The sequence below is a fragment of the Chelonus insularis genome, unplaced genomic scaffold, assembly GCF_013357705.1.
Source record: "Chelonus insularis isolate UGA/USDA-ARS -01 unplaced genomic scaffold, ASM1335770v1 contig_563_pilon, whole genome shotgun sequence".
Taxonomy (NCBI): domain Eukaryota; kingdom Metazoa; phylum Arthropoda; class Insecta; order Hymenoptera; family Braconidae; genus Chelonus; species Chelonus insularis.
In genome coordinates, this window is record NW_023276645.1 from 48,460 (window position 1) to 75,916 (window position 27,457).

Here is a 27,457-nt window from a genome sequence, read left to right on the forward strand (position 1 = left end):
AGCATTTATCATTTTTACTCTATAATTTATAACATTAATAAACTTCTAATAATTTTGTCTCCTTTGATTAAAATTATCAATGAGTAAATGACTTGAAAAAATGCTGAATAATGAATGGAGAATATTTTATAAAATGTCACGTTTCATAAATCGTAAAACCGATCAATCAAAATTCACGACAAGTCGAATGTCTATATAAAATGTTAGCATTTGAGTAGCTATTGAGAAAGCAGTGGATTATTTCCTGCGAGTTAGTACACCCACGTGCCAAGGTAAACACAGTCCAGGTGTAAGAGAATGATAAGAAGTAAGAGGAAAAATCTAAAAACAAAGAAAGAAAATGATTCGGATTCTGAGCGGAACCAGCTGGAATATATACGAACGCCACAATCGCGACGAGAGGGAACGACGGAAGAAGAAGAAGGAGATGGAAGGAGGGCAAAGCCGAAGCTAATGGTAATGGTAGCGTGCCAGTGTCTCGCGAGCTGTGCTCCAAAGAGGTACCTTCAACAACCTCTTCCCCTTTTAACTAATCCTCCAAAAGTAATCCCGATTGAAGGCTTCAGAATATATCATCGATCAGTGAAATATGCTCGGATAAAGTGATTTACTGAAGGAATGGGGTGTGTGGTGCAACTGTTTCATTAAAAGAAGTGAAAAATCAGTTAAGAAGATGATGAAGACGTTATCGCGCTCAAAGAGATGATTGTTAATTTGACTATGGGGTAGCAATGTTATTTGGAAGTCGGACACTTAGAATCCGGGGCATTTTAGCCCTCGGAATAGTGATCCTTCTAAACTCTTTAGGATCATCATCTAGCTATGGGCATCGTCATTATCATCACCATCATCATCGCCATCATCATCATCATCATCATGCTAGACTTGAGTCTCATCCAAAGCCAAATATCCTTTCTTCACCTCAAGGCTCACATAACCCGAGTCATTACATTTCTACCGGGAAGGAAAACCACAGCGAGTCATTTTACAAGTCGAATAAATGGTCTGAGAGTAAAGCAAGGAGTAAAGTGAGCCCTTGGGATGAAGACGGTCGGTCTAAAAGGTACTCCAAGTACGTGGGTTACACGACTTCGCGGTTGACAGTAAAACAACAGCCGATGGCCTACGTTCACATTAAACCAGCGATTTCGACGCCCACTAGAAGGAAGTGTGTACGATGTATGGTTGTGTATAAACCCTGTCCACCGCCCCCAAAGATTGTGCTTCCTGTTAACAGGTATCAGGAGCCAGCGAAAAAATGGAAAGGATTAATGAACGGTGAGTTTTGTTGTGGAGAACAAGATTTTATGAAGAAAAATTGTTTGTTTTACGTGCGGATTATGGGATTAAATGATTTATCTTGATATACTTTGAAACATCGGTTTACTCTGACATTAAAATTCTTCTCTTTTTTCTCAAACAAAAAGGCTTTTCACTTGCATTTTTATCATCTGTTGATTCTATTTATCTTCGATGTTAAGACGATTCATGACAATTTCCCGGAAACTATTTTTTTTTAAAAAATAGGAAAAACTTTATTTTCTTTTATGTGACTCATTGACTTACAAAAATAAATTTTATTTTCAAACAATTTGTCATTCTTCCTCATTTTCATTTCATTTATATACTTTTTCCATATGTTATCTAAAAATACTTCCGTATCTATGGTGTTCTATGATACTTTATATATTTCTGCTGATTATCAGAAACGTGTGGTTAAAGAAATCTAAAACATATATCGTGATCTATTTTTAATTTTACAACCACGAAACGTGCGATAACAAGTTCTTTTCTAATAACATTTTTATCAAAAACGAGTCAAACTAATCATTTTCTTGAAAGCAATTTAAAAAAAAAAATAAAAAACCTCCCATGAAAAACTTGAAAGCAGAGAAAAGATGAAAAATAGGTTGCTGAAAGGTGAGTGTATTGTGCATAAATATATTGGATAAAGAAATATATATACATACATATTTGAAGATCAATTGTACAGTTTGAAGTTGAGTCTTCTCTCAGCTTTGATCTGCAACAATGAGTGGCCTGTACTCACAGGGGCCGTGAATGCGCGTGCCTGAGCGAGAAGATTGCTAATCGTGCGTGGAAAATTTGCACCAAGGAGGTCTCTACGTGGGTAGATCTTTTTGAGCTGTTTCTTAGTAGTTAAAATGTATCAAAAAGATTCTTTTTCCACCATCAAGAAAAAAAGAACTCAATGAACAAAAATGTTTCTCTTTATTATAATAACACTTAACTTGCAATAAAATTGTTTTATTTGAATAAGAATGATTTATAATGTATTCAAAAGTAATATATAATCATTAAAGATCCAATAAATCACAAGTGTAGAGTGCAATTGTAACTAAAGAATTTTATTAAAGTGACAGAATTTCAATTAACTGGTTGAGAATACAAGTGATTCGACATATGAAAGACACTTGGTTTCTTACTAATTGTGTAATTACTACTAAGATACAAGCAGTCACGCAGTAGCCGGAGGTTACTAGTCTTCAAGATGGAATTTTTCCTTAGGCGAGAAAATGACGGTTACACCTGATGGCATATTTCAATGACCTCGAGAGTCAATGAAACAAAAATTAAGAATCTCGTAACAATCTTAAATTACTGAAGTAATTACATCTGGTAATTAATAAAAGAGTTCCGAGAAATTAATTGTCTATAAGAAAATAAATAGAATGTGAATATCTAATTGCTTCGGCATACTAAAAAGACATTGACACATAATTTACTCTTCTTCCTTCAAACTATCAATAATTATATAGTGGAATATTTAATTACTCAGTCAAATTAATGTTTAATCATATCAGGCTTCAGTAAACGAACTTGGGAGTGGAATAAAAAAAAAAAATTAATTACAAATGAAAAATTGAGTAAAAAAAGTTGTAAATTAATATAAAATGGATAAATGTTATTAAATACCATTATTTTAATGGTGAAAAAAAAATTATTGCCCGGTGATTATTATGTTGTAGGTAACGTTCTTGCATTTAATCCACATACTTGTGCTAATCATCGTGAGTGTTTGCATAAATATCGTAAAATCGAGAAGCATGTTTGCACAAGGAAAAGAGCAATGGGAGAGACTCAAACGAGTCGCGATCGTGCATGGAAGAGTCACGAAAGGACGAAGAAAAGACGAAGAACTAGAGAGATGAAAAATAAGAGAGAGGCTGAAATAAAATCGCACTCTCTGCTCGTTCTTATGTGATTCAAGAGATTTGCTCCTAACTCTCTCCTGACAAAGCTTACGCGTGGTAGAAAATCGAGTCGCTTGATCATACATGCCGCGAAGGCGGATCATGCGGCACCTTTGAACTTCCGTATCTCTCGGATATCATCCTTATAACTGTGCTTGCGTTAACTTCCTTCCTGTCAATCATTTGTTTATTTTTTTTGCAATTTTTCCTCAACCTAATTGTTTCTTTAATCATACATGATAAATTACAATTCGTTAAATAAAATATAATAATAAATAATTTATTTAACAATAAAAAGTTTCTTTTTAAATTATGCTCTTAAATTTGCAAGTATTTAAAAATGAGCAGAATAGTTTATTAACAATTAGTAAATCATGAAAACCTTTATGAATAATAAAAATGAAATAATTATGAAACAACAGCAGAATTAATATTGAATACTTCGTGACCTGCTTCAACTTCATCCACTGCAATTTTACCAGCTTCAACTCCGCCCATCTTAACTTCATTCATTTCAACAACACTCGGCTTTTATGCGGTTTAAATGCATAATAACTGATATTAATTGTTTGCTATATATGCGAAAACTTCAAAAGTATACAGAAAAGTAAATACTGTGTGTAAAAGTGAAAATTTTTACCATTTTACAACTTATAAATATGCATTAAAAAATATACTTTTAACTCTAGTGTGACAAAACAATTTTTTTTTTATCTGAGAGTTGAAAAAAATTTTTTCATTTGAAAATAAAAAAAGATATATTTAGCTACAAAGCAGTGATTTAGATGATTCTTAAATGAAAAAGAAATGGCTCCACTTAACCTTTTGTTAAAAATTCAAGGTTTTTGGGAGGTTCGATTTTCTACAGGTGAATTTCATGGGTACCGTTGAGCGTTGGAAGCAGGAGAAAAAATTGCCCCCGACACACATGCGAGATTCCAATCTCGAATCGATTATCTTATCTGCATTCTCTTGCATGCTTTATACGTTGCTTGATAGCAGGAGTTTTTTCGAAGGGCTTCCGGCTGTTTTACACACGCCTCATTGTATCCAGAAACTTTTAAATCTTGTCCAACAACCTCCAATGTAAGACTTAAAAAACCCAAAAATTTATATCCATATGTACATATTAATTGAATCTGATATTTTCATCCTGATCATGATATAATTGTAAATTACTCGCAGGTAGAGGTACGTCTTTTAATCTTCATGTACTAGATTACCCTCCGTCACTACCGGTTTGTCTAATCCGAAATAACGTTGCGAGCATACACTTGGTTTAAAGTGAACGTGTGCACCATCCCATCATCCAAGTGTACACTGGAATGCATTCACGTGTAATCATCATGAGTAAATAATATTTATATACGTAAAATTGGCTGATGTGTATGTCATTAAATGACTTGAATATTTTCCAGACATAATAAAAAAAAAAACAGTTAGACATATAAACCATAAATTAGAGGATTTTATATAGGATTACAAGTGTTAGCTATGCTTACACAAGATATAACTTTCACGAAAATCTTCGTGTAAAGATAGTAATGACTAATTATAGCTCTTCCGGGAGACCCTAAGGGAACTACGCCAACTCTCAAATTTAGATTCAATTACCTCATTGATTAAGATTAAATGCATTTAAAACCAAAACAGATTTATAGCAGAAGCTCGTGCTCATTTCATTTTCTTTGGAAATCATTTAATACTCTGGTTTAAAAAAAAAAATGAAAAATTAAATAAATAAAATATTTTAATCTAGATCGTATTTATGTCAAAGTAGAAAAAAAAAATCGATTACGTTGCGTGAATCTTAAACATTTTAACGCTGACACCTGGAAAAATTAATCTGGCAAGAAGTAGACATCTAGTGCAATCTAGATATCAGCGATATACAATTATTTTTTTTATTTTATCTCTAAAAACATTTACAATCGTATTAAAGGTTATAAGCAATAAATTACTAGACAATATTATTAGTGGCGTGTATTTATTAATGATGAGATTAATGAATGAATAAACGGATAATTATTGGTAATGATTGGTAATTAATAATTAATGATTAGTGATTAATAATGAGAAATAATTCAAAAATAAATATCTGAAAGTAAAAGTGTAATCTGACACGTGAAATCGTTTGCTGGAGTTGTATTACCAGAGAATTATTCACAGGAGGAAAGAAAAAAAAATATATCAGCAACCGCAAGGTGCAGCAAACAGCATCAGGAGTATCGTGGATCAATAGACTGGTTCATGTCATTCTTGAAACCACGATCATTCCGACGTGTGCTATGAAATTCGTCGTTTAAAACCACAAATGTTACTTCTCTCCAAGTAAAATCGTGTATTATTTGCATTTTAATGAAGTAGAAAATTATATATTCATTTATATATCGATTATAAATAATTGGAAATTAATAAATAAAATTATCTCTTGACAAACAGCAGAAAATAATTATTTTAGTCGTTAACCTTATAAAAATCTTGTCAAAGTAAATGTTGTGCTTCCAATTTATTCAAAAACAAAATTCTTGTTATTGGTTTTTATAGATAATTTGTTGCCATTATGCGAATAATTTCTTTGCTCGAGATACCTGATGCTTAATAAAAGGTAATACTGTAATCAGATCAAGAGTAAAACATGTCACTTGATTCTTACTATAAATCTGATCGATTGTAATTACTGTTCTCATAAAGATCTTGAAGCATTCTCTCGGGTGTGTTATTTGGATTTAATGTGTACTAACACGCAAGAGATATAAAAGTTGCAAGTGAGTGTAACAGTGAATCGTTCGTGCTAATTTTCTCGCTTAGTTTATTTATTGAAGCTTCTTGAAGTTAGCGAAGAACATTAAAGATCCCGTATCTTCGGTTCATAAATAATATTAATATTTTCTTATCGAGAAAATAATTTCAAGTATGTTGATATCGGAAATGACTTGAGAAAAAAATTTAGTTAATACACGTATCTATGTGAGATAATTTTATTTGTTTTTCTATTAATAATTATTATAATTGAAGAGTAAGAAAACATTCACATAACACACGTTCTTGCATTTCTTCATTTCAAGGCTCTATAGGAGAGCTATTCGTCCAATAAATCTTGTCGATCTTATGTAGGATACTACTTGCTTTACAACTTCTTTTGAACTATAAATTTCACAAAATATTTCATACATTGAGATATTTTATAATAATTATCATAGGTTGTTAAGAGTTTACAAATTTCATGTTCAAATGGGATGAAATAAATGTTTTTATAGGAAATCACAAATTATTTATTGGCTGTAATTAATAATAAATTACAACTATAAAATCATTTTTCACTTCTATAATTAATAATGGAAATTAATAATAATACTTAGGGTAAAATTATTATAATCCTGTATTTTATTGATAGTTGACAAGTAAATTTATTTATAATACATTCTACATCCTTAAGATTACATGTTTCAAAACAAGATCGAAAATTTTTTTATTATTTAATGTTTTTTTTTTCAAAGAATTAATTAGGTTGACACTAAACTTTTTTTATTTTTGTACTTTTTTAAATTAATTATTATATCACATGAGATACAATTTATTGCTAATAAATAGAGAAATAAACATTTTTTAAAAATATTTTTATTTTTGAGAAATTCATTGAATAATATTTGGTGATAAAATATGAAATGAAATATTGATATTTACTTAAGTCAAAAAGAAACGAAAATAAGTCAAAAGGCAAAACTAATTGTGTTAAAAAAAAAACAAGTTGATTCACTTCATTCTTCTGTTTATTTTTGAACTTGATAACAAAATGATTAACCGTCAATAAATGTTTATAATGTGTTAATGAATGTCAATAAATGCAAGTTTTACCAAAAAATATGAATAAAAAAATACCAAATGAACCAAATGCTACCAAATTAACGATGTACGTACGAATAATTTTGACAAAATGGTGCGTGTTTTAAATTCACTGTGAGCAAAATGTTCATAGCGTGAGTGCTCGCGGGTTAAAGTCCACAATTTTTTTTAAATAGATTTTTCGCTTAGTGCTGTCATTGTATTTATTTAATTTTGTTGTTTGGATTCAAATTCGAGTTGTATAATAATAAATAAAATATCATTCAGCACCGATAATAATAATTATCATTCATATGATTTAGTGATTATTGAAAAATTTCCCATAAAAAAGTAGTTAAATTTTCAATAAACCAATTGACAAGGTAACGTTAAGAATATCCTGCAGGAATTGTAAACATTTTGAAGAAGAACATTTATTGAAAAGGTATCTGACTTTGAAAGAAACGTTAGTTGGAAACTATAAGAAGGGTAACATTTTATGATATTGAAAATGTTAAAAACTTGAAAAAAAATTTTTACCTAAAAATTTCGAAATTTTTACGTTTAGGCAATATAAAAAGGGTTTAGTTTCTTTTGTGCAGAGGTACAATAGAAAATAAGACTGAAAAGGAACGGATTTTGAAACTTTCTTGTATTTGAAAAAATAATATAGAAATAAATAGAATGATTTATTGAAAAGACAAAAAAAAAAATAAATTCCTCACAAATATACATTACACACAATTTCTTTATTTTCTTTCTCAATTAATATTTATGATTTAACATCCACTACTTAGTTACACAAAGTAACCTTATCTGATAACATGAAATTAACTCTATCACATTCCAATACCATGAGCTTATTAATCTCTAATCTAGTATGAAGCAAAAAATTTAGACAGCGACAATATTTAGTAACATTATCCTATTAACGTGAACTAAATCCCTCTTAGAATCTTTTCCTCATTTCAATCATTTTTTGCCAATAAAATTAAATCCCATAAATAACCGTACGATACAAATGACAAGAAGCTCATCAGGCTCCATGAAACGAAGACAAGATTGAAGGAAGCATGAATTCAACTTCCGGTCTTATAAAAACTTCTTAGACTCGATTTCCGAGTGTCGCTTTCCTAAATCCTCTATTTTTGCTCAACTTAGTGGTTTATTGCAGCTTTTAACGCAGGTATATTAATTGAAGTGCAATTTGCCGGATAATGATAACCTTTCAAAGCCTGCAACGGTTTGATATCCGTCAAACTAGCGTAGAAATGCCGTCGTAGATGTTGCTAGTGGCTTAATCGAAACATTGCCAACTTGGCAGACCACCTAGGCGATAAAGAACTGCATATGATAACGATCACCAACAGCGATTGTCTAATCTCACAATCTTAATCGATTCTCTCTTAGGAGATCCGCCCGCGATCCAAAAGTCGATCAGGTTTCGCTAATATTTGATCTTTTTTCTCTCTCCAATACAAAGTTATTGCGAGAATCCCATATTTCTTTTGATCTTCAAGGGAGTAATTAAACCGAAAAAAAAATTCTTTATTAACTCAAATAAGTTTAATTGATTTTCTTCTAGTAAAAAACACTTCTTATTATAATTTTTTAAATTTTTGAATTAATTTACTTCTCCATCTTTTGCAAGTTATAATTATTAATTCAATTAATGACTTTAATTTGTTACAAACATAATATCCTACAGATTTTTCAATTTTCAAATAAAATAATATTCTTCCTTTTAATTCAATCAATCAGTAAGCCAATAAAAATTCATTATTTAATCTGAGCTATTTTAATTAATTTTATTATCTATATTCACCTCATATTATTCTTTTAATTAATTAAGTTTTATTTTATTTGCGAAAAATCATTGATTTAATTTCCATATGTTAATTGAAGTGTTGAAAAATTATTTAATTACTAAGAATAAATCAAATTGATTTTATTGTGGATTAGACAAGATCATGATTAAGTGAATTATAATATAAATTGACCTGGCAAAGATCACACAGCAGAACGAGGAAGAACATGATGTTTGAATGAAAATAGACATGAGGGTTTGCAAGGTGTCGAGAGACACATGATGCGAATGTAACTTTAACGACGATGATAAATGTGTTTATATCATGATCTTTTTAACAATTTTTTTTTTATTCAATTCTCACCATGTCACAACACTTATTATCCAGCTATAAATATTATTTAATGATAGATGTTCAGTCGAGTGTTAACAACATTTTTATTCACACTGAACGTAATAATTTACATGGTAATTTTACGAGACACTTGTTTGGAATATTTTCTATTAAATTATAGATTTGGAAAAATAATCAACCAATAACGAGTTTATTCAGCCAAGTAAGACTTTAATTAAGGGATAAAAATACTCTAAATTATGATGATTAATTAAAATATTGCTACAGATAGCAAAATTATGTTCTTAATATTTTTTTAATTATGTTGAATATTTAGTATGAAATGAAAAAATTCTAGACACGGCAAGGCTGATTTATTTTGTCATGAATAACATTTTCTCGTACTGGGGTGTGGGATGGGTGGAGCTTGGAATATGATCGATGATCCTTTTTACACAGCACGTGATGCAATTTAAGCGAATCGCCAATCATGACAGTATAGGATACTATAAAGAGATGAATGAAAGAGGCTTAAATGATGATAAGATTTTTCTCTTGTTTCTACTTTCACTGTCTTCCTCTTCCTCTTTTACTCTTAATATTATAACGATGATGAAGATAACAAGACTGAAGGCAATCACTGTTTATATGTACTCATCATCTCTATCATGACATGCATTTATTGAGATGATACCATTAACTGCCAAGTCAATTACATCAATTTCCAAATTATAGTCGCTGATTTAAAAATTGAAAATTTAGCGTCTTTCTTAGTTAAGAATGATTCGATTAATAAATTGTTCATAATCATTTTTAAAATAAAAAGGTAAATATTATCAAGAATTGAGAACAATCATATTCATAATAAACAATTTTAAAAGTGCAATACTAAAAAAAAAACCAAATATTTATTTATTGTTTAAAATCGTTTTTTATTAAACAAAAAGTTTCCTTTTTTTAATTATAATTCAATCAAATAAACTATCTTTTTCTCTGAATGGATAAAATTCGGTTCATTTCACGTGAAAATTGCTGCTGAAATTGCAGTGCAGTAATTTTGTTCGAAACTATTGACATTCAAAGTCAAAAGTAACAAGTTTGGTTCCAACCGTCAATCATTTCGTCAATAAAAATTGTTCAACATTTTTACCAAAATGCTTTAATGTTTTTCAACAGATTGCTAACGGTAAAAAGTATTGTGAAAATATAAAAAAAAATTCAGAATTGAGAGAAACATTTATTTTAAAATCATATTTATCTGAAGTAAAAAAAAAGTCTTGACAAGACATTTGAAAAGTAAACAAAACAAACTTAAAAAAGCCTCCAAGTTTACTAAAATACGATAATTCAAAATTTTCAAAATAAATCTGTCCATTAAAAGTGCTATATTCTAAAAAAAATTTTACCAACTTGATTGTCTGGTTAATTCGAAATTTTCTAGTGTTTATTTAAAATTTAAAATCATCAAAATTTTATTGTAATACATGAAATGTAGTAAAAACAAAAAAAAAAGATGTTAAAATCTTCAATTAAAAGATAATTCTGATAATTAGCAGCAGTGACTTATTTGGCTCCAAAAACTCAATCTTTCATTAAAACATTTCAATATTAAACAAGCACAATAAAAATTCTCTTCAATCCTTTAAATGATTTATTTCTCAGACCATTAACATCAATTTAGCTATGTTAAACCATAAAATCGTCCAAGTATCAACAAACTCAGTTACCGTTATAAACTTCTCTCCTGAGTGATAATTGCTTTGAGAGAAAAAAAGAATTTTTAAAATAGAAAGATGTAATGAATTCAAACAACTACTGATGATATCGACTGTAGACTTTGTCCATTAAATGATAAAAATCTCGACAACTATTAAGTTGTGTGTATCCAAGGGTGGCCGTCGTGTTTTCTGAATTTACGTGTTGGGTCTGCGGTTACACTTTCTTTGAGTCGATATAGTGTATTTACACGACGGTTTAGCTCACTCAGAAAATCGTGAGAGACCGACGTGGAGTGCAAACTGGCGCGTGTTGCCGTGGGTTAAGAATTCATGAGAAAAAAAAAGAAAAAAAGAACAAAAGTTGGCGTGAACGATACTTTAACGAGCTAAGATCCTTTTACTACGGTAACTTCCAGGATCTTGTAGGCGTACCGGAAGTCTTCCTCAGCTGCTTATCGTACAAGAGATTCATGCCAAGATTTTTCAGTTCCCTTAAAAACAAAACTTGAAATAATTATTAGACCCCAAGAAATATTTCAAACATATTGAAAACGATGATCTGCTAGAATTTAGTGAATCAATAACAAAATGTACAAATCTTAACGAATAACCACATGTCTGAATGTGAACAGTTACTGATAATTACACAGTAAGGATGATCACATCGAGGTCCAGATGAAAGATCAGCAGGTTTAGTGAGACAGAATAATAATTGTCACATATAAAGTGCTAAAAATGAATCCACTTAATCTCTGAATGAACGCCAATCTTTCTTGCAATCGACTTAGATTAATCTTCTTGTGGCGTCACAGAATCAGTTTGACAAAGGATTAGATAATCTAATCTCTGAAGGTTACAAATTCATTTGACAATCACAGTAACTTTTTGGTCACAATCACTGGTTTATCACCACGATAATCACCGGATCTGGACGTTACACTGTAAATCCAAGGTATGTTACAGTAAACTTCTCTACACGTGTTCAATGTTAATCTCTGTAAACAAACTATAGATTTTAACACGCCTTTAAGTGTCTTAGAAATAACTGCAAAGTTCTATAGTTTGTGTATAGCAATTAAACATTAAACACGCTCAAAGTGTGTTAAAATAACATACTTTCGATTTACAGTGTATATATGATAATTTAGAAAAAGACTGACAGAAGATGTCATGGAAGAGGAGGTTAAGAAAAAGGATATCAAAAGAAAAAATGCTCTAATTATTGGACAACATTGTACGGGTAAAAGTCGTCATTACTTCAGAGAAGAGGTCAACCTCATCACTGAATGTTTCAGAAAAAAGAGTAAAAAGAATACAGTGCACATGTACCATTCCGATCATTGATTAGGTACTATCATTTTTTGAAAGAAGAATATTATTGTTTAAAAGATGATAAATTGTCTTTCTTGTTTATTCAACAAAACACAAATAAATTGAAGTAGTATTTCCTTATCTAAAACTTGTGTAAAATAGCGAAATAAACACAGTAGTATAGATTTATCAAGTGTGGTTTTAAAATAAATATCATGATCATCAAGCAGCTGTTCCAACATCTACAACTGATCATCATTTCCTCCGCAAACTCGTTAACTCCCTCCGGGGACTCATTGGAAAGCCAGAAATGACAAGCTTTTAAAATAAAAAAAAGTCTGAATGCTTTGATATTACTCCCATTTATGACTGGAATATATATACTCGAATCTGAATGTAGTATTTATTTAATGTTGTCAATAAATTGGACTTTAAGAGTGAGAAAAAAAATAATTCATGACTGCAAGGATTTAATAGACAGAATGAATGTCTAAACAAAATTATTTGCTTTTTCAATCTCTGCAGTTGTTGAACTGTTTATTTAATCGTAACAAAATATATTCTCAATTGCAAATTGTAAGGAAATAATTAATAAAATTATCGAGACGACGAAAATAAACAAGACTTGAATGATCAAAGGAGTCTAGACGATGTTTTCTCACTTACAATCATCATTTAAGTCTGTTAGAATACACAGACTGTGGAATTTATAAACAGCAAAGATACAGATACATAGATGAGAGAGGAAGTAAAAGCAGGAGTTGAGATCGAGTGGTTACCGGCTCCTCGAGGGCTCTTATCGTTGGTCTTTAATCCACGAGCAAGCTACCGATTCTATACCAACGAATAGCCAGTGGCGAGTAGCCTGTTTTTATTCCTACGAATTAACTTCTCTCGGCTCGTGGCAAAATAAATACACCGTGGAATCTGAGGGGCGTCTTCCTATGCCACGATTGCACGCGACGTAAAAATAATCGATATAAAACGAAATAAGAAAATGATTAATAAAAAAAAACACGGAATGAAAGACATGATCATGAGCAAGATGTTGACGACAGCCACTGGCTTTGAGGGAGCTCATAAATCAACTCCCAATTAGCCATTGCCACGGGTCTGCGGTCATTATTGTTGCAATTTTTCATCATAAATAAATGTCTTGAACTCAGAGATGAATTTTAAATGCATTGATGGGTTTGAATAAAAGCTGTCATTTGGATTAACTTTAACTATATTTTTATTAAACTTCTTTTATTTATGGTTTAATCATCGTTAAAGTTAACTAACACCAATGTAAAGTTGAAAGTGTCAAGTAAACAGAGAACTCTTGATATAGGAAACTTTAGAAGTTTAAGATACAGGTTATAAAACTATATTTATAATCCTAAATCGGATTTAGATTAATTTAAAATGCTTCAAGTTGGTATAATTTCATTAAATCATGTGACTTAACAAAGATGTTTTATTGATGGCGAAAGATCGTAAGATAAATTCATTTTATTTTCGAATTTAAATTGAAAATTGGCTTCTGAAAAATTATCATTCAACTAATAATATTTAAAGCACACAAAAAATGAGTTTTTCATAAGTCTTATGAATTAAATTATAATTATCTAAAATTCATTTTCAAAATGTTGAAAAATACAGTCTTTATTTTAATACAAAATATTTAATGCTGAGAAAACCGGTTATATAATTTTTATAAATGTTTTGTCAGTAAATATTAATTTATTATTCTTTAATTAACCTTTTATTCACTAATTAGCATTTAATAGAAAAGATTACGATATGACTAATGTATTAATGCAACATTGTTTAATGCAATCTGTGATTTTTAAATTAATAATTACACTGCAAATCGTAGTGTTTTGATTTAAAACACTTAAAATGTTTTAAAACGACGTTACCCATTTTAGATGCTTGGAAGTGTTTAAAAAGTGACTGCAATGTTGATCAAATAGGTTACGTCGTTTTAAAACACTTTAAGTGTTTTAAATTGAAGAACCCTTCCAAAATTTGGGATTTGCAGTGTATTTATATGGAATGGAAAAAAAGTTCTTTTTTATTGATGAGACTAATTTGAGTAAGTGAATGAATTTAGATTTTCAAAATATTATTGATACAAATAGTTCATTTAATTAAATCGATTAGAAAAACTTGATTAAAAATTGTTTTTTTATGATAAAAAATAGTAAATAATTATAATCAAAACCTTTTTTAAAAGACTATTTTAATCTTAATGTTTATAATGAAAAATTTAAGTTTATTTTAAAATAATTAATAATTTATTTTTCGATTAAAACAAAGCAATATAAATCAAAAAGCTACTTATTTTAAACTTCAAAATATCATTTGCTAAATATTATCATTTATCATCAATTGCTATTTATCATTAAAAGTTTTCTGTACTCTAATTTTTGACCAATAAAATTGTATTAAAAATTTTTATTTAATGATACGTTACTAAATTCTCTTAATAATCCAAACAGTAGTTGGCATTCGCCAACAATAATCCATTTTACAACACAAATAAAATTTCCCATAACTCATACTACCATCAAAATCATCTCCAATGTTTGTTTTTCTACCAGACACAGATTCAAGTTCATTTACGGTCTTTATTGACGCTTTAACCACGGAGTAACATGGATCTGTATGAGCATAAGTAATTTATAGTCAACGGTGGAAAATGTAAAGTACATGTGACGCCTTCCTCATTTTCTTATCTGAGTTTGTAGCACAAGAAAGAGTATGCAGTCCACCTACATCCCCAGGGTGCGTCTCGTTTATGTGCTTGCCCATACTTACTCATAGCCCATCGTTTACTTCATGTCTCATTCCACGAAAGAACTTTCAGAGCCATTTTGCACCGTAAAGATAACGTGACACGATGAGAATTGCTGGTTTATAATCTTTGCCTGTCTCTGCCTCTTACTTAAGTGGCGACACCGGTATATTCATCCAGAGCTCTCATCTTCAATGATACATCTATGGATTTTATTCGATGATTAGAATAAACCTTAATAGCATCAATCTCATCATCTTTTGAACGTCGAAAAAAATCCGTGAAAAAATTTCTTAATCATAGAGAATAATCTCTAAAAGATGTTTAATTAAAAATCATAAATTAATATTTTTTTTTATTTTTTAAATTTATAAGCTGGATTATAAGCTTTAATCAAATCAACTCATGATACGATTGGTATTCAAAATCAACAGCAAAAATCCTTTCTATAAAATGTGCTGCAAAATATCCTTACTGGATTCATTAGAATTAATTATTTTAATTATTAGTGATTAGGATGAAACGTAAACATGATAAAATGCAATAAAGCCAGTTTTCTCATCATTCAGAGAGCAACGAATATCTTATTTTATTCTAAAAAATAATATATTATAAATATTTTTTGCTATTAAAGTTGTTTTTTATATTTTATATTTTTAATAACCATCACAAACACTTCTTGTAAGATATTTACAGACATATCATGAAGATATAATGAAAATAATATAAAGAGAAAATTAACAACATCACGCCATTTCTTAGAAAGTTTAATGATTCTCAAGTTTCTCAATTTTATCTAATTGGAAGAAAAGTTCATGAACAAATGCTTTTAATAGAAATGAATTTAAGTGAAAGGAGGAAATAATTTGATTATTATTGATACCGATAGTGATTGAATAGACTTGATACATTAATAATTTATTTTTATTTTATTTCATTTCTGGCGATATATCTAGTGCGAAATGACGTCATCTGTGTACCACAGAGTCAGGGCATTTATACTCGATTTGCCAAGCGGCCTCGGGAGCTTTTAATTTCTCGCATCGTGGCACACGTGAATAGTTGACTGTTCGTCTCTATAGTTGATTATAAATCGGCTTCATAGGCCTACTGCTTATTCGTAAAACCTGGCGTCGACAAGTCTTGGAAAATTGCTTGCATGAAAAAATGAACACGCCTATCAGGCAGTTTGCTATTTGATTGTCATATACATCAGCAAATTTATATTCACTTATAGATCACATTTAGACATTTATGTGATTTATTAAGTTAAATTAATTGTTCTAAACATTCTAATTGAAAGTGAATGATTTGATAAGCTTCTTCAGATGAAATGAATGAAGGTATAGAATGTTCATTTGATGAGTAATTGCACGGAGATCAACGTTATCAAACATCGCAATATGTGCTTTATCAAAGAGTCATTTGTCATACTAGTGCTCTCTGAGTCATTATTATGATGACATGGATTGCGAGAGGTAAATTAAAAGTGCTTGTAATGCACGCTAAAGCTACGTGAAGACATAACTCAACTTATAATCTTGCTAACGAATTAAAAATCTTTGCATTTTTAATGATTATTCAAAAGCCAAGTATTATGCATTGATCCCATGTCTTTTAAGATGAAATTTATTACTTTTTTACACAATTTTTTGGCAAGTTTTTTTAGTAAAAATAATTTTGATAAAATTATTAGTGATTCAGAGAATAAAATAATGATTTCTAGAATTGAAGTTGAAGGTCGGAAATTACATGGTTGATGATAATTATAAAAGGTGTATCAGTTAGAGTTACATCAATTTCCAAGCAGTAATCATTTTGTCTTCCTGCTTATCAATCAGTCAGGATAAGTTTATTTATTTAATAAACAGAAATATATTTTTAATATTTGTTCTTTTTTAGAAATTAAATTTATTTGTTGTACTGTAATCAGTTAAATAAAAATATTGACTGTAAATTTCTGAACTTTTTCAAAGTCTTCAGGTTCTTTAGATACTCATGATTATACTTGAAATCCATTGAACTTCTTAGATATAATAAAAGAAGAACAAAAGTTAAACTTTTTAATAGTAATTGTTGATTAATAATTTTTTAAAAACATCCATAGTGTTACGAGTCAGTATCAATATACTACATCATGCTTATGGGCTATTTTCAAATTTAAATAGACATAAAAAGGCATTTTATTTTAGATAAAAATTAAATAAAGTTGAGGTTACTCAAGCAACGATTATTAAGCTAAAATATTCTTTTTTTTGTTCATGATCTGATAAATGTTGAATTAAAAGCATATCCACTAGTGGTAGCTGGTACGATCTTCTTGAATGCAGTCTCTCTCTTCTGCTTGTAATGGCGTGCAATTTATCGATCAATAAATCGAAAAGCGGTCAGGTATCACTTACTGCGTAATGCTACCTTCAAAACGTTTAATCGTGAGCGTCCCTTGCAGCTTCGATATGTAGCAACGTTTCGTTTATAAACGACAAAATTACAGTCTTGATCGGGCGTTACTCATTATCCCTATGTATGCATCTAGATATCATAAATGCATTAAAATAAGTTCTGTGTAAAAATAGGGAAAAAACTTTTCCTGATGTCTGATTAATGCAGGTAGTTTTTACTTTAAGTAAAAAATTATGGAGCTGTTCAGACATTGCAAGTAAAAAGACGCCCACTTGTGTCAGACATGACAGAGGCCGCATCTTATTTTGGTCTAATCAAGTCTCCTGAGTACACAAAGTCAACGTCAAAACGTCTTGGCTCTGACGGAAAGTAATAAAGTTATGCCGGTCTACAAGAACATGTTGTCAAGTTAATTATGTAATCCGTCGCATAAAAAATAACCCCTGCACTCCCTCGTAACAAGTAGTAGCTGAATGTAAATAATTTATCTGTCGCAAGTACAAGCATGTTATGCCTACATGCGTATATAAATATATATATATAGCAATAATAAGTGGCAATACATCAACAAGTCTGCTTGATGTATTTAGAAAGCATTTATGTCATCGAAACACCTGTTCAACAATACCAATAATCGAATCTTTGATTAGTGGTTAAATTTGAGAGACGTTAATAAACAATGTATTTATGTTGATCAATTGATCTCTTTGTTGTCTGGTTGTTTCATTTACATACAATACTCTGATCTCATGATCACTAGTTATAAAGCGTAAACTAACGTGCCAATAGGCGTGTCGCCGAAATTTTAATACTCATTTGAAGATGATGAATGCCTGCTAATGTCTGTAAAGTGTAGTGAGTTGAGAAACATGATCGATAATTTTCATTTGTAATTGGTTGCGTTAATAACTGTCATGATTTTAATTGTAATGAACGAGTATTTCAATGGTATTTTTTTTCTGTTGCAGGATGTCGATGTAATTCACTTGGATCTGTTTCATCATCATGTGATATTGTCAGTGGACAATGTGAATGCAAGTCCAATGTTATTGGAAGACAGTGTCATCAGTGTGAGGTATATAATTATCTAACAAAAATTGTAATAAACCAGTGATAGAATCATTAATTATTTTAACTCAAATGATTTTGTAGAAAGGATACTGGGGTCTGGCAACTGGTGCAGGATGTGCTCCTTGTAACTGTAATAGTATAGGATCATTTAATGTATCTTGTGATCAAGATTCAGGACAATGTCATTGTCGTCCAGGTGTTGATGGCATACACTGTGATGTATGTTTACCTGGATATTATGGGTTCTCTGAAAATGGATGTCAAGGTGAAACAATATATCCTGCATATCATTTAATAATTATCTTCAATAATAATTAATAAAAAAATTCAATTATAGTTTGTGATCCTTGTGAAAAAGCTGGCCACATTTGTGATCCTAACACTGGTCGCTGTGTATGTCCTTACTTAACATTGGGAGAACACTGTGACAGATGTAGACCTGGATCATATGATTTAATACCAGGAATTGGATGCAAGCCTTGTGCATGTTCGCCAGGATCAATGAAATCTCAATGTGATGCTAGAGGTCAATGTCTTTGTCGTGCAGGATTTGATGGTCTTCGATGTGATCGATGTGCTCCAGGGTATTATGGATATCCTAAATGTAAACCGTGCAATTGTGATGAAGGAGGAACTCTTAGATGTGCTGAAGGGCTTTGCCATTGCGATCGTAATGGGCAGTGTCCCTGCAAGGTAATAAATCAAACTCCAAGACATTTAATTATTAATTAAAGATCATTTCTACTTCATCGTTATTTCATTTCAGAAAAATGTCATCGGAAGAAAATGCAATCAATGTTTAGATCAAACCTTTGGATTAGACAAAAACAATCCAGACGGTTGTACTGAATGTTTCTGCTTTAGAAGAACAACAGAATGTCGACAAGCGAATCTCAGTTGGGGTTCGCGTCATCTATCACGTTACCGAACAGTTCGCATTGATGATTCTGTTAATGATATCATCGTAAGTGACTTATTCAAGGCCAGCTGCTCTCCTGTTTCTGGAGAGTTGATTATGAATTATATTACATCTAACATTTAAAAACACTAAGAATCAGATGACATGATTGATAAGACTTTTTTTATACTTTTTCCTCTATCAGGTTGCCAACTTTGGATATTCCTCAGTTTTACCTATCTTAAATGGTGGTCTTAATACGACGAATGAGTTATCCATCATTCCTGGTACTCAAGGTGATGTCATACTGCCGGCTAATCTTTATTACAACTATCCGCTCTATTGGAAACTACCTGAATCGTTTCTGGGTGATAAAGTATGTTTGACTTTTGACACTTTGTGATTTTTCAATAATATACCATCTTTCATATTATTCATCTATGGCTAACTAATCGATTAAAACTCTTATAGGTAGCTTCCTACGGTGGGTTCTTAAGATTTAAGACTTCTACCACAGGTGGAATTCCTTTAAGATCTAGTCTTCGATATCCACTTATTCAGATTCAAGGGAATGATAAAATTATTTTGGAGCATTATCAGCAGATACCTGTTGAAGATAATCACTTTAAAATTAGGTAATTAATCTATCTATTCCCCAGATTCACTGATAATTAGTATAATTAAGAATTAATGAATAATTTATTTTTAGACTACACGAGTCTTCATGGAAAATTCGAAACAGGCCAGATTACAAAGTATCCCGAGAAATCTTAATGGTTGCATTACAAAACATTCAGCACATCTTGTTACGAGCATCAGAGCATTCAAACTTTGAAGAAGCAACGTAAGTGTTCTCTGTAGACTTAAACACTAAAAGACAAGATAAGATCATACAGCTGTTAAAATTATTTTTTTTTTTCTTATAAATGGAAATAATAAACTATGAATATTAAATGTAGATTGCTCGAGGCTTCTTTGGATGTGGCTTCACTGACGCCTACGCATTTGCCATCTCTCGCTATAGGCGTGGAAATTTGTGAGTGTCCCGCCGAGTATAACAATACATCCTGTCAAGATCCAAGTATTGGTTATTATCGATGGCATAATAACGTTACGACAACTTCTACTATCATAATTGACCTAGTGGGTCAAGCACAACGTTGTCAATGTAATGGAAGATCCGAAATCTGCGACATTGAAACTGGTTATTGTTCAGTGAGTTTTTTTATTTTAAACAATAAATCATTTACATCTTTATCTACACGTACTCAGGAAATTATTTTTGAATGAGAGAAAAAAATCAATTTAACAAAAATAACCATTACCAAGGATGAATAAATATTATTCTTCACAGTACCTTAAGCACTTTTTTATTGCTGATTATTTTTTCAGAACTGTCGGGAGAATACAGCAGGTGCACACTGTGATGTTTGCGAAGAAAGTTTTTATGGTCATCCTGATTATAATGGATGCAAACCTTGTCCTTGTCCTCATGCTGACAAAAGGTTTGCCAGCGGTTGTGATGTTCGAGCTAATGAGGAGCCTGTTTGTCACTGTAAACCAGGTACATATTCTTTTTCCATTATTATTATTATTATTTTATCTCTCAAGTAGTAAATAATTTAATCTTAGAGCAAACAAGAACATTGTTACGACTAATGATAATCTTTCAATATAAAATAAAATATCTTATGCTCTGAGCGAGAGTTCTAAAAGTTAATAATAGTTTTAGACTGTGTATAAAGTGAATATCTTCTTGACGGTATTAACGTTACAGGATACACTGGTTCGAGATGTGAGAAATGTTCGTACGGATATTATGGATATCCTAGTATACCTGGTGGAGTTTGTACTCCATGTAACTGCAACCCAGCGGGAAGTGCGAGTGATGAATGCGACGAAGAAACAGGACAATGTAACTGCAGGCCAGGATCAACAGGAAGAGATTGTTCTCAGTGTACTGCCTCTCGTCATGTTTTCATTGATAACATCTGTACATGTATGTATCTGTAGAATTTTTTATCTTTATGAAAGATGAGTAAACATAGAAAAATTTCTATTTTTCATCATTTCTCATTTTATTGTTTTATTTGTTTAATTTGCAGCATGTAACGACAACTGTACAGGCATTTTGCTTGATGATTTGGCGATAATGTCTGACAAATTGGCTTCAGAAACTACTCACATAGCTAACGGATATATACCACCACCTTGGGAAGAATTATCTTTTATTGATTCCAACTTGACTGCATTTTTCAAAGAAATCGAGGAAATAAATTCATTTAAGAATCGCGTTAGAGATATTCCTTGGCAAGAGTACAAGAACATGATGAAAGCTGTTGAAGGATTGCTAAAAAGTACTGTAACTTTGAGCTCAAAAGCTTGGGATTTTAAACCCAAGTGTGAAGATTTTAAGAATAATGTTTTCAGTGCCCATGTCGAGATAAAAAATTTACGAGATCTTATCGAAGCAACTACATCACAGCTTACTCACTATGGAGATGTTGTGAAAGAAGTAGAGATTAAAAAAGCTTTAAAAGAGGCCCAAACTGTTTTAAATTATTTAAAACACATCAATTTGTCACAAAAATCTCAAGAGTGTCAAAAACTTCTTGAAGATGCACAAGACAATATTGCATGGATAAATGAACAGTTTAAAGCATTGGAACCTGTAGAAAATTTGCGCAAAAATATTAGTCATTATGAGGTAAAAGCAACGGACTTTCAAGAAAAACTTGAAAAAACAATGGAAAATCTCTTTAGTTATGACAAGTTATATAACGACATTCATAAAAATTATAATGAATCCAGAAATCATATTGACGATAGTAATATTTATCATTCTGACACAACTGGATTGATTGACGAAGGAACAAAGTTGAATGAAGAGTCGAAAGGATTCATCATTGATATTCAAAATAACTTCCAGGTGAATAAAACAAGCACATGATACTAAATACTTGTAATTATTGTAATGAACTGTTAAAATGTATTTTTTTATGTATAACGTTTGTATATAGGACTTGCCGGAGTTGAAAAACAAGCTGGAACATTGGTCGGAGAAACTGGATATTAAGGAAGAAATTTTATACCGTTTAAATTATGAATATGAGGAAAAGTATGTAGTTAAAGCCGCTGGACATGCACAGAATTTATCTGATTATGTTAATCAATGTATTTCGTAAGTTATTATTTAAAATTTTTCTGATTTTCATACATTAGAATTCTTTATTTAGTTTATTTACTAAATAAAACTGAAATAACAACAGCAAAAGCTTATATCATGTTTATATGATTAACAGATTATTCGATCGAACGCGGAATGATGCAGCAAATCCTCTGAAAGCAAGTCAGGCTTATAAAAATATCGTTGACAACTTAACCGAAGCCAGACACGCAGCCACTATTGCAAAAGAAGCCGGTTGGAATGCCTATCATAAAGTAAGATTATATATTTTCAATAATGATAATTATCACATGACATATTAATAACTGAACAAAAAATAAATAACAATTTACAGGTCTTCCCAGATGGTCCTCAGAGTCTATCTTTACTTGACAGTGCAGCGGAAATATCAGAAAAGTCTGCAAACCAGCTAGAAAAAGCCCAAGAACTTGAAGAACTGTATAATCTTGCAAAAAATCAATTACACGATCAGAAACAAGCAGTCATTGACTTAAAAATGGCCTTAAACAATACAGGATCAAAAGATAATCAAATAAATGTTAAACTTCGAGAAATAAACAATGAAAGTAATAAGTTTCGAGAAACCATGGTAGAAGCCAAGGCTGATCATAAAAAATTATTGGAATCAATAATTGAGTCTGAGAAATTAATAAATGACTATAAAGAAGGATTAGCTAATGATTTAAGACCACAATTGCATGAATTGAAGAGAGAAGGTGATTCTAAAATTAGCTTAGCCAGCGAAAAATTAACAGAAGCTCAAAGTAACATCAAAAAAGCTGATGCTAAATTAATTAGTCTTGCACACGCTTCAGCGAAACGACAAATTGAATTTGATAGATGGAATGATACTCTTGGAGAAAAAATTAAGAAATTGAAGAATAAAATAATGGAAGCAAGAAATACAGCAGACGGAATTCGTATTTCTTTGAAGTCAGTAGAAGGAAAGAAATGTATGAGGTCTTATCGGCCGGTAAATCTTCAACCATCAACCACTACATCAATTGTTATCACTTTTGCTATTACTCACCATCGGAAAGAAGGAGCTTTGTTCTTTTTATCTAGTAGTGTAAATGATGATTTTGTAGCTCTAGAAATGGTAGAAGGAAAAATACGATTTCTATGGAATGTTGGTGGAGGAACTGGTATTCTTACTCATCCAGAGGTTTTAGAAAGTGGAGATCCTCAACAAGATAACTTCTGGTATCGAATTGAAGCTGAGAGGATTCGTCATATGGGTAAATTAAGTGTTCGTAAACAAGCATCAACTAGTGGAAAATATTTGCCAGTAATTAATTCCACAAATTCCGAATTCGGAAGATTTGATGTAAGCAGTACTGATAGAGTCTGGATAGGAGGAATTCCAGGATCTCAAAGACGTCCATCAGAATTACTTGCAACTAATGGTCTTCCTGGATGTATTCATCAAGTACTTCTTGATGGCAAGCCTGTTGGACTATGGAATTTCATTACTTCTGCACCAGATAAAGCTTGTAAGGCTTGTGTTGAAGGAGTAGAAGACGCTCGAGATGATATCGCTTATAGTTTCAATGGTGAAGGATATGCTGTGAGGAATAGAGTTACTTCAGGACCTTATAATAAGTATACATTCGGTGTTTCCATCAGCTTTAGGACCTTCGATGAAAATGCATTACTGTTTCTTGCTATCAATCAAGATAATAATCAATATGTCATGATTTTCTTACGGGAAGGAAGAGTAATTCTTCATATAGGCTATGGAGGAAATATTTCTATGGAGATGTCTTCAACTTATAAATATAATAATGGAAATTGGACTAAAGTTGATGCTTTTAGACAATATCAATTACGGAAAAATATTGAAAAATGTAGTTTGACTGTTGGTGGAGACAACGATAAGAGAATTGGAGCTCCAACTCCTCAGCCGAAAAAAGAAGACATTCCTGATTTAGGTCAAGCTAAATATTACATTGGTGGTGTTCCACCCAGTTTCAGAACGACAAAAGTTTTGTTACCTTCTCAAGTATCATTTTTAGGATGCATGTCCAACATTAATATTCAAGAAGGGTACGATCCAATGGCCGAACTATTTTACGGAGTAGAGCCGACGTGTGGAAATAAGCCAATGAGACTTGTAGGCTTTTATGGTGATGGTTATCTTGAATATCGATCATTTCCGTTGAAAAAAATTCACTCACTTATCAATTTTTCCTTCCGGACGATGCAGAAGGAAGCTGCATTGCTGTTATCAACATTCCAAGGACAGGAAGACCGATTAAATAATATTCACAATGGAGATGAGGAAACTAACAAGAATATGTATTATTCTGTAGCTATTGTTGAAGGTCAAGTTCAGATAAGATTGAATTCCGGTAAAGGGGAGTTAATTCTTCAGTCTAATAACACTTATAATGATGGCAAATATCATGTGGTAACGATAGTAAAGAAAAGAAAAGAGATAGAGTTACGAGTTGATGATGCTTATCAAGCTAGTGGAAAATTGCCAAGTGGAGCAGCTGTAAGAGCTCCTGATCTTGGTGGTCTTTTCTTCGGAGGTTTACCTGCATTGATTAATAACACGAAGATGATTGGATCCGTTGTACCACTTTATGGAGCTATTAAAGATGCTATTTTTAATGATGAGATATTAAGGTTTGATGAAGCTATAACTTTCGATCATGCATCTATCGGAAGAGCTGGACCAATAATGGGAAAAGATCCTCCTAGTTACATTCCATCTGCTTCTTTGTCACGAGGATTATCTACTCAACCTGAAGGATGTCAAAAAGTTCCTTATTACTCTTTAGAACCAGGAGCTTTGAAATTTGGTGATAAATCCCATAGCCATACCCAACTCTACCTCAACTTTAAAAAGTTCTGGGAGAAAAAGTACATAATAGAGTTTGATTTTAGAACATATTATCCCAATGGCTTATTATTCATAACACCTGGAGTTAAGAGGAAGCAATATTTAATGGTAATAGTTCGAGATAGTCATTTGGTATTAATTATGAAAAGTAAACAAAGAAAGGAAGTAGCGTTCAAGAGTCCATTCAATGATGGAAACTGGCATCATGTTGTTATTAACCATGAGGAAAAAAGATTAACGCTGGTCGTTGATTCTCAAACTCCAAGAACGATGAAAGTACCGAAAAAAATTGGACTTGAAACGATGATGTATATTGGAGGACTTCCTGAGAGTGGAACACCATTCCCGGAACAAGTTGTTGGCAAGCTGGAAACTCTAAAGGGATGTATAAGAGGTCTTAGAGTTAATGGAAATATTTATGATATGGTTGGATCTACAAGTAGACCTTTTAATGTTGGCCAGTGTTTTCCAAGCGTCGAGAGTGGCGCTTATTTCCAAGACGAAGCCTATGCTGTCTACAGTAAGAATGGAATTAATTAATTAACATCAACATACATTAGATTAAATAAATCATTAACAATATTAATTTTTGTTTGCAGAAAAAAATTTTGAACTCGGTGGAGTTATTGAACTACAGCTAGAATTTAGAACATCAGAATTATCTGGAGTTCTATTATCTATAACAGCACCGGGAGGATCACCTTCATTATCAGTAGAATTAAATAATGGAAAGGTGATTATGTCCGGAGATCTTGGAGATAAAAATCCTCTGTATGTAGAACAACACTTCCCCAATCCTTACACGATATGTGACAATAGATGGCACAGGATACAGGCTATTTATAATGATGAAGAGCTGGCTCTTAAAGTTGATGAACTGGATCAGAAATACGGTTTGCCAGCGAATGCTAATGAACACTTTATGGCATCTACTGCTTCTAGTCCTTTATATATTGGAGGCTTGCCAGGTAATTATTCGTTTCCAACATACTTCATGTAATATTTTCTCAGATAAACCTAGATGAGAAATTGAATATAACATGTAATAGTAATCATGTCATGATGATTAATAATTTTTATTCGTATTTTTCTTTAAAGCTTCAGCTCCGAAGGGAACGTTAATTACCCGTGACCATTTCAACGGTTGTATAAGAAATGTTATGATCGGAGGTGAAAGAAGAGATTGGACTGACATGGCTGAATTACACAACATTCATTTAAGCTCGTGTCCTGTTCAATAAAGCGCCATGTAAAATATAATTCTAGGAGTCTTCCAAAGACTGTTTTCTAATACCTGACCATGGCAAGAGTACTTTGATATGAAACTTGAACTCTCTATGCCAATTAAAAGCATTCAAATAAATTTTTAATCGAAAAAATTAGATAATACAGAGAGGAAGATTAAATATGAAAAGATATTTAAGACGTAAGACTTAACGAAGCCAAAAGATGCTAAGCAGTAAAGAATGAATTCATGTAAAATAAAACGTTAGCAAGAATAGAATGTAGGAGAGATGCAAAATCAGTGGGAACAAGATTACAAGTCTTATTAATAATGAAGTAAATTCATGTAGGAGCACCATTATTCTACGAAAGAAATAACTTTGACACTGCCATTTTTAGGTTTAATTACAATCTCTTACCGAGAGTCTCTTATTAAACGCCATTGTACATCAGTATTTAATCCAGGATTATTTATTAATCGATAAAATGGAGAAATAATAATAGAAATGATAAATGTACTTTATTAAAATACAACAAATTCATTAGTTCCCGGAAAAAATGTTTTTTATACTTTTATATGGGAAAGATTTTATATCTGAAAACAGATTATTCAATCAAGTATTTAATTTAAAAATCACATTTTTGTAAGCATTGAGAAAAAAATTATTACTAAAATAAAAGTTTATAGTCAATGTAATATTTTTATAAGATTTCTCATAACTATCATCTAGCTATTTAGAAACATTTTCCTTCCGCTCTCTCTCTTTTTTTTTTTATTGAAAGGCGAGTAGTTTATTTATTCTAGAAATAATTTTTTTTCTCAATGTAAATATT

At 31.2% G+C, this 27,457-nt stretch overlaps 1 protein-coding gene across 2 annotated transcripts; it reads left to right on the forward strand.

Annotated features, from left to right (window-relative positions):
• The first annotated feature begins 485 nt into the window (after nt 1–485).
• Nucleotides 486–27,356, forward strand: LOC118070192 (laminin subunit alpha-1-like). 2 transcript variants are annotated; one of them, XM_035088625.1, is made up of 17 exons: nt 486–1,278; nt 18,364–18,470; nt 18,548–18,731; nt 18,804–19,159; nt 19,233–19,430; nt 19,570–19,740; nt 19,836–19,999; nt 20,074–20,208; nt 20,324–20,579; nt 20,757–20,928; nt 21,142–21,363; nt 21,470–22,293; nt 22,385–22,545; nt 22,667–22,805; nt 22,886–25,919; nt 25,999–26,367; nt 26,498–27,356. In XM_035088625.1, exons 1-17 carry the CDS (start codon nt 732–734, stop codon nt 26,638–26,640), a joined length of 7,182 nt encoding a protein of 2,393 aa, XP_034944516.1. In that variant the 5' UTR covers nt 486–731; the 3' UTR covers nt 26,641–27,356. The 2 variants fall into 2 exon arrangements, with proteins under 2 accessions (XP_034944516.1, XP_034944517.1); XM_035088626.1 differs by lacking the exon at nt 486–1,278 and adding an exon at nt 18,220–18,250 and having other exon boundaries at nt 26,498–27,355.
• Nucleotides 27,357–27,457: the final 101 nt, after the last annotated feature.

Coding starts and splice junctions, on each gene's coding strand:
- LOC118070192 (XM_035088625.1), top strand. CDS start 732: ATGTTATTTGGAAGTCGGACACTTAGAATCCGGGGCATTTTAGCCCTC. Junction 20,209..20,323: donor TCAAACTTTGAAGAAGCAAC/GTAAGTGTTCTC, acceptor TATTAAATGTAG/ATTGCTCGAGGCTTCTTTGG. Junction 20,580..20,756: donor TTGAAACTGGTTATTGTTCA/GTGAGTTTTTTT, acceptor TTATTTTTTCAG/AACTGTCGGGAGAATACAGC.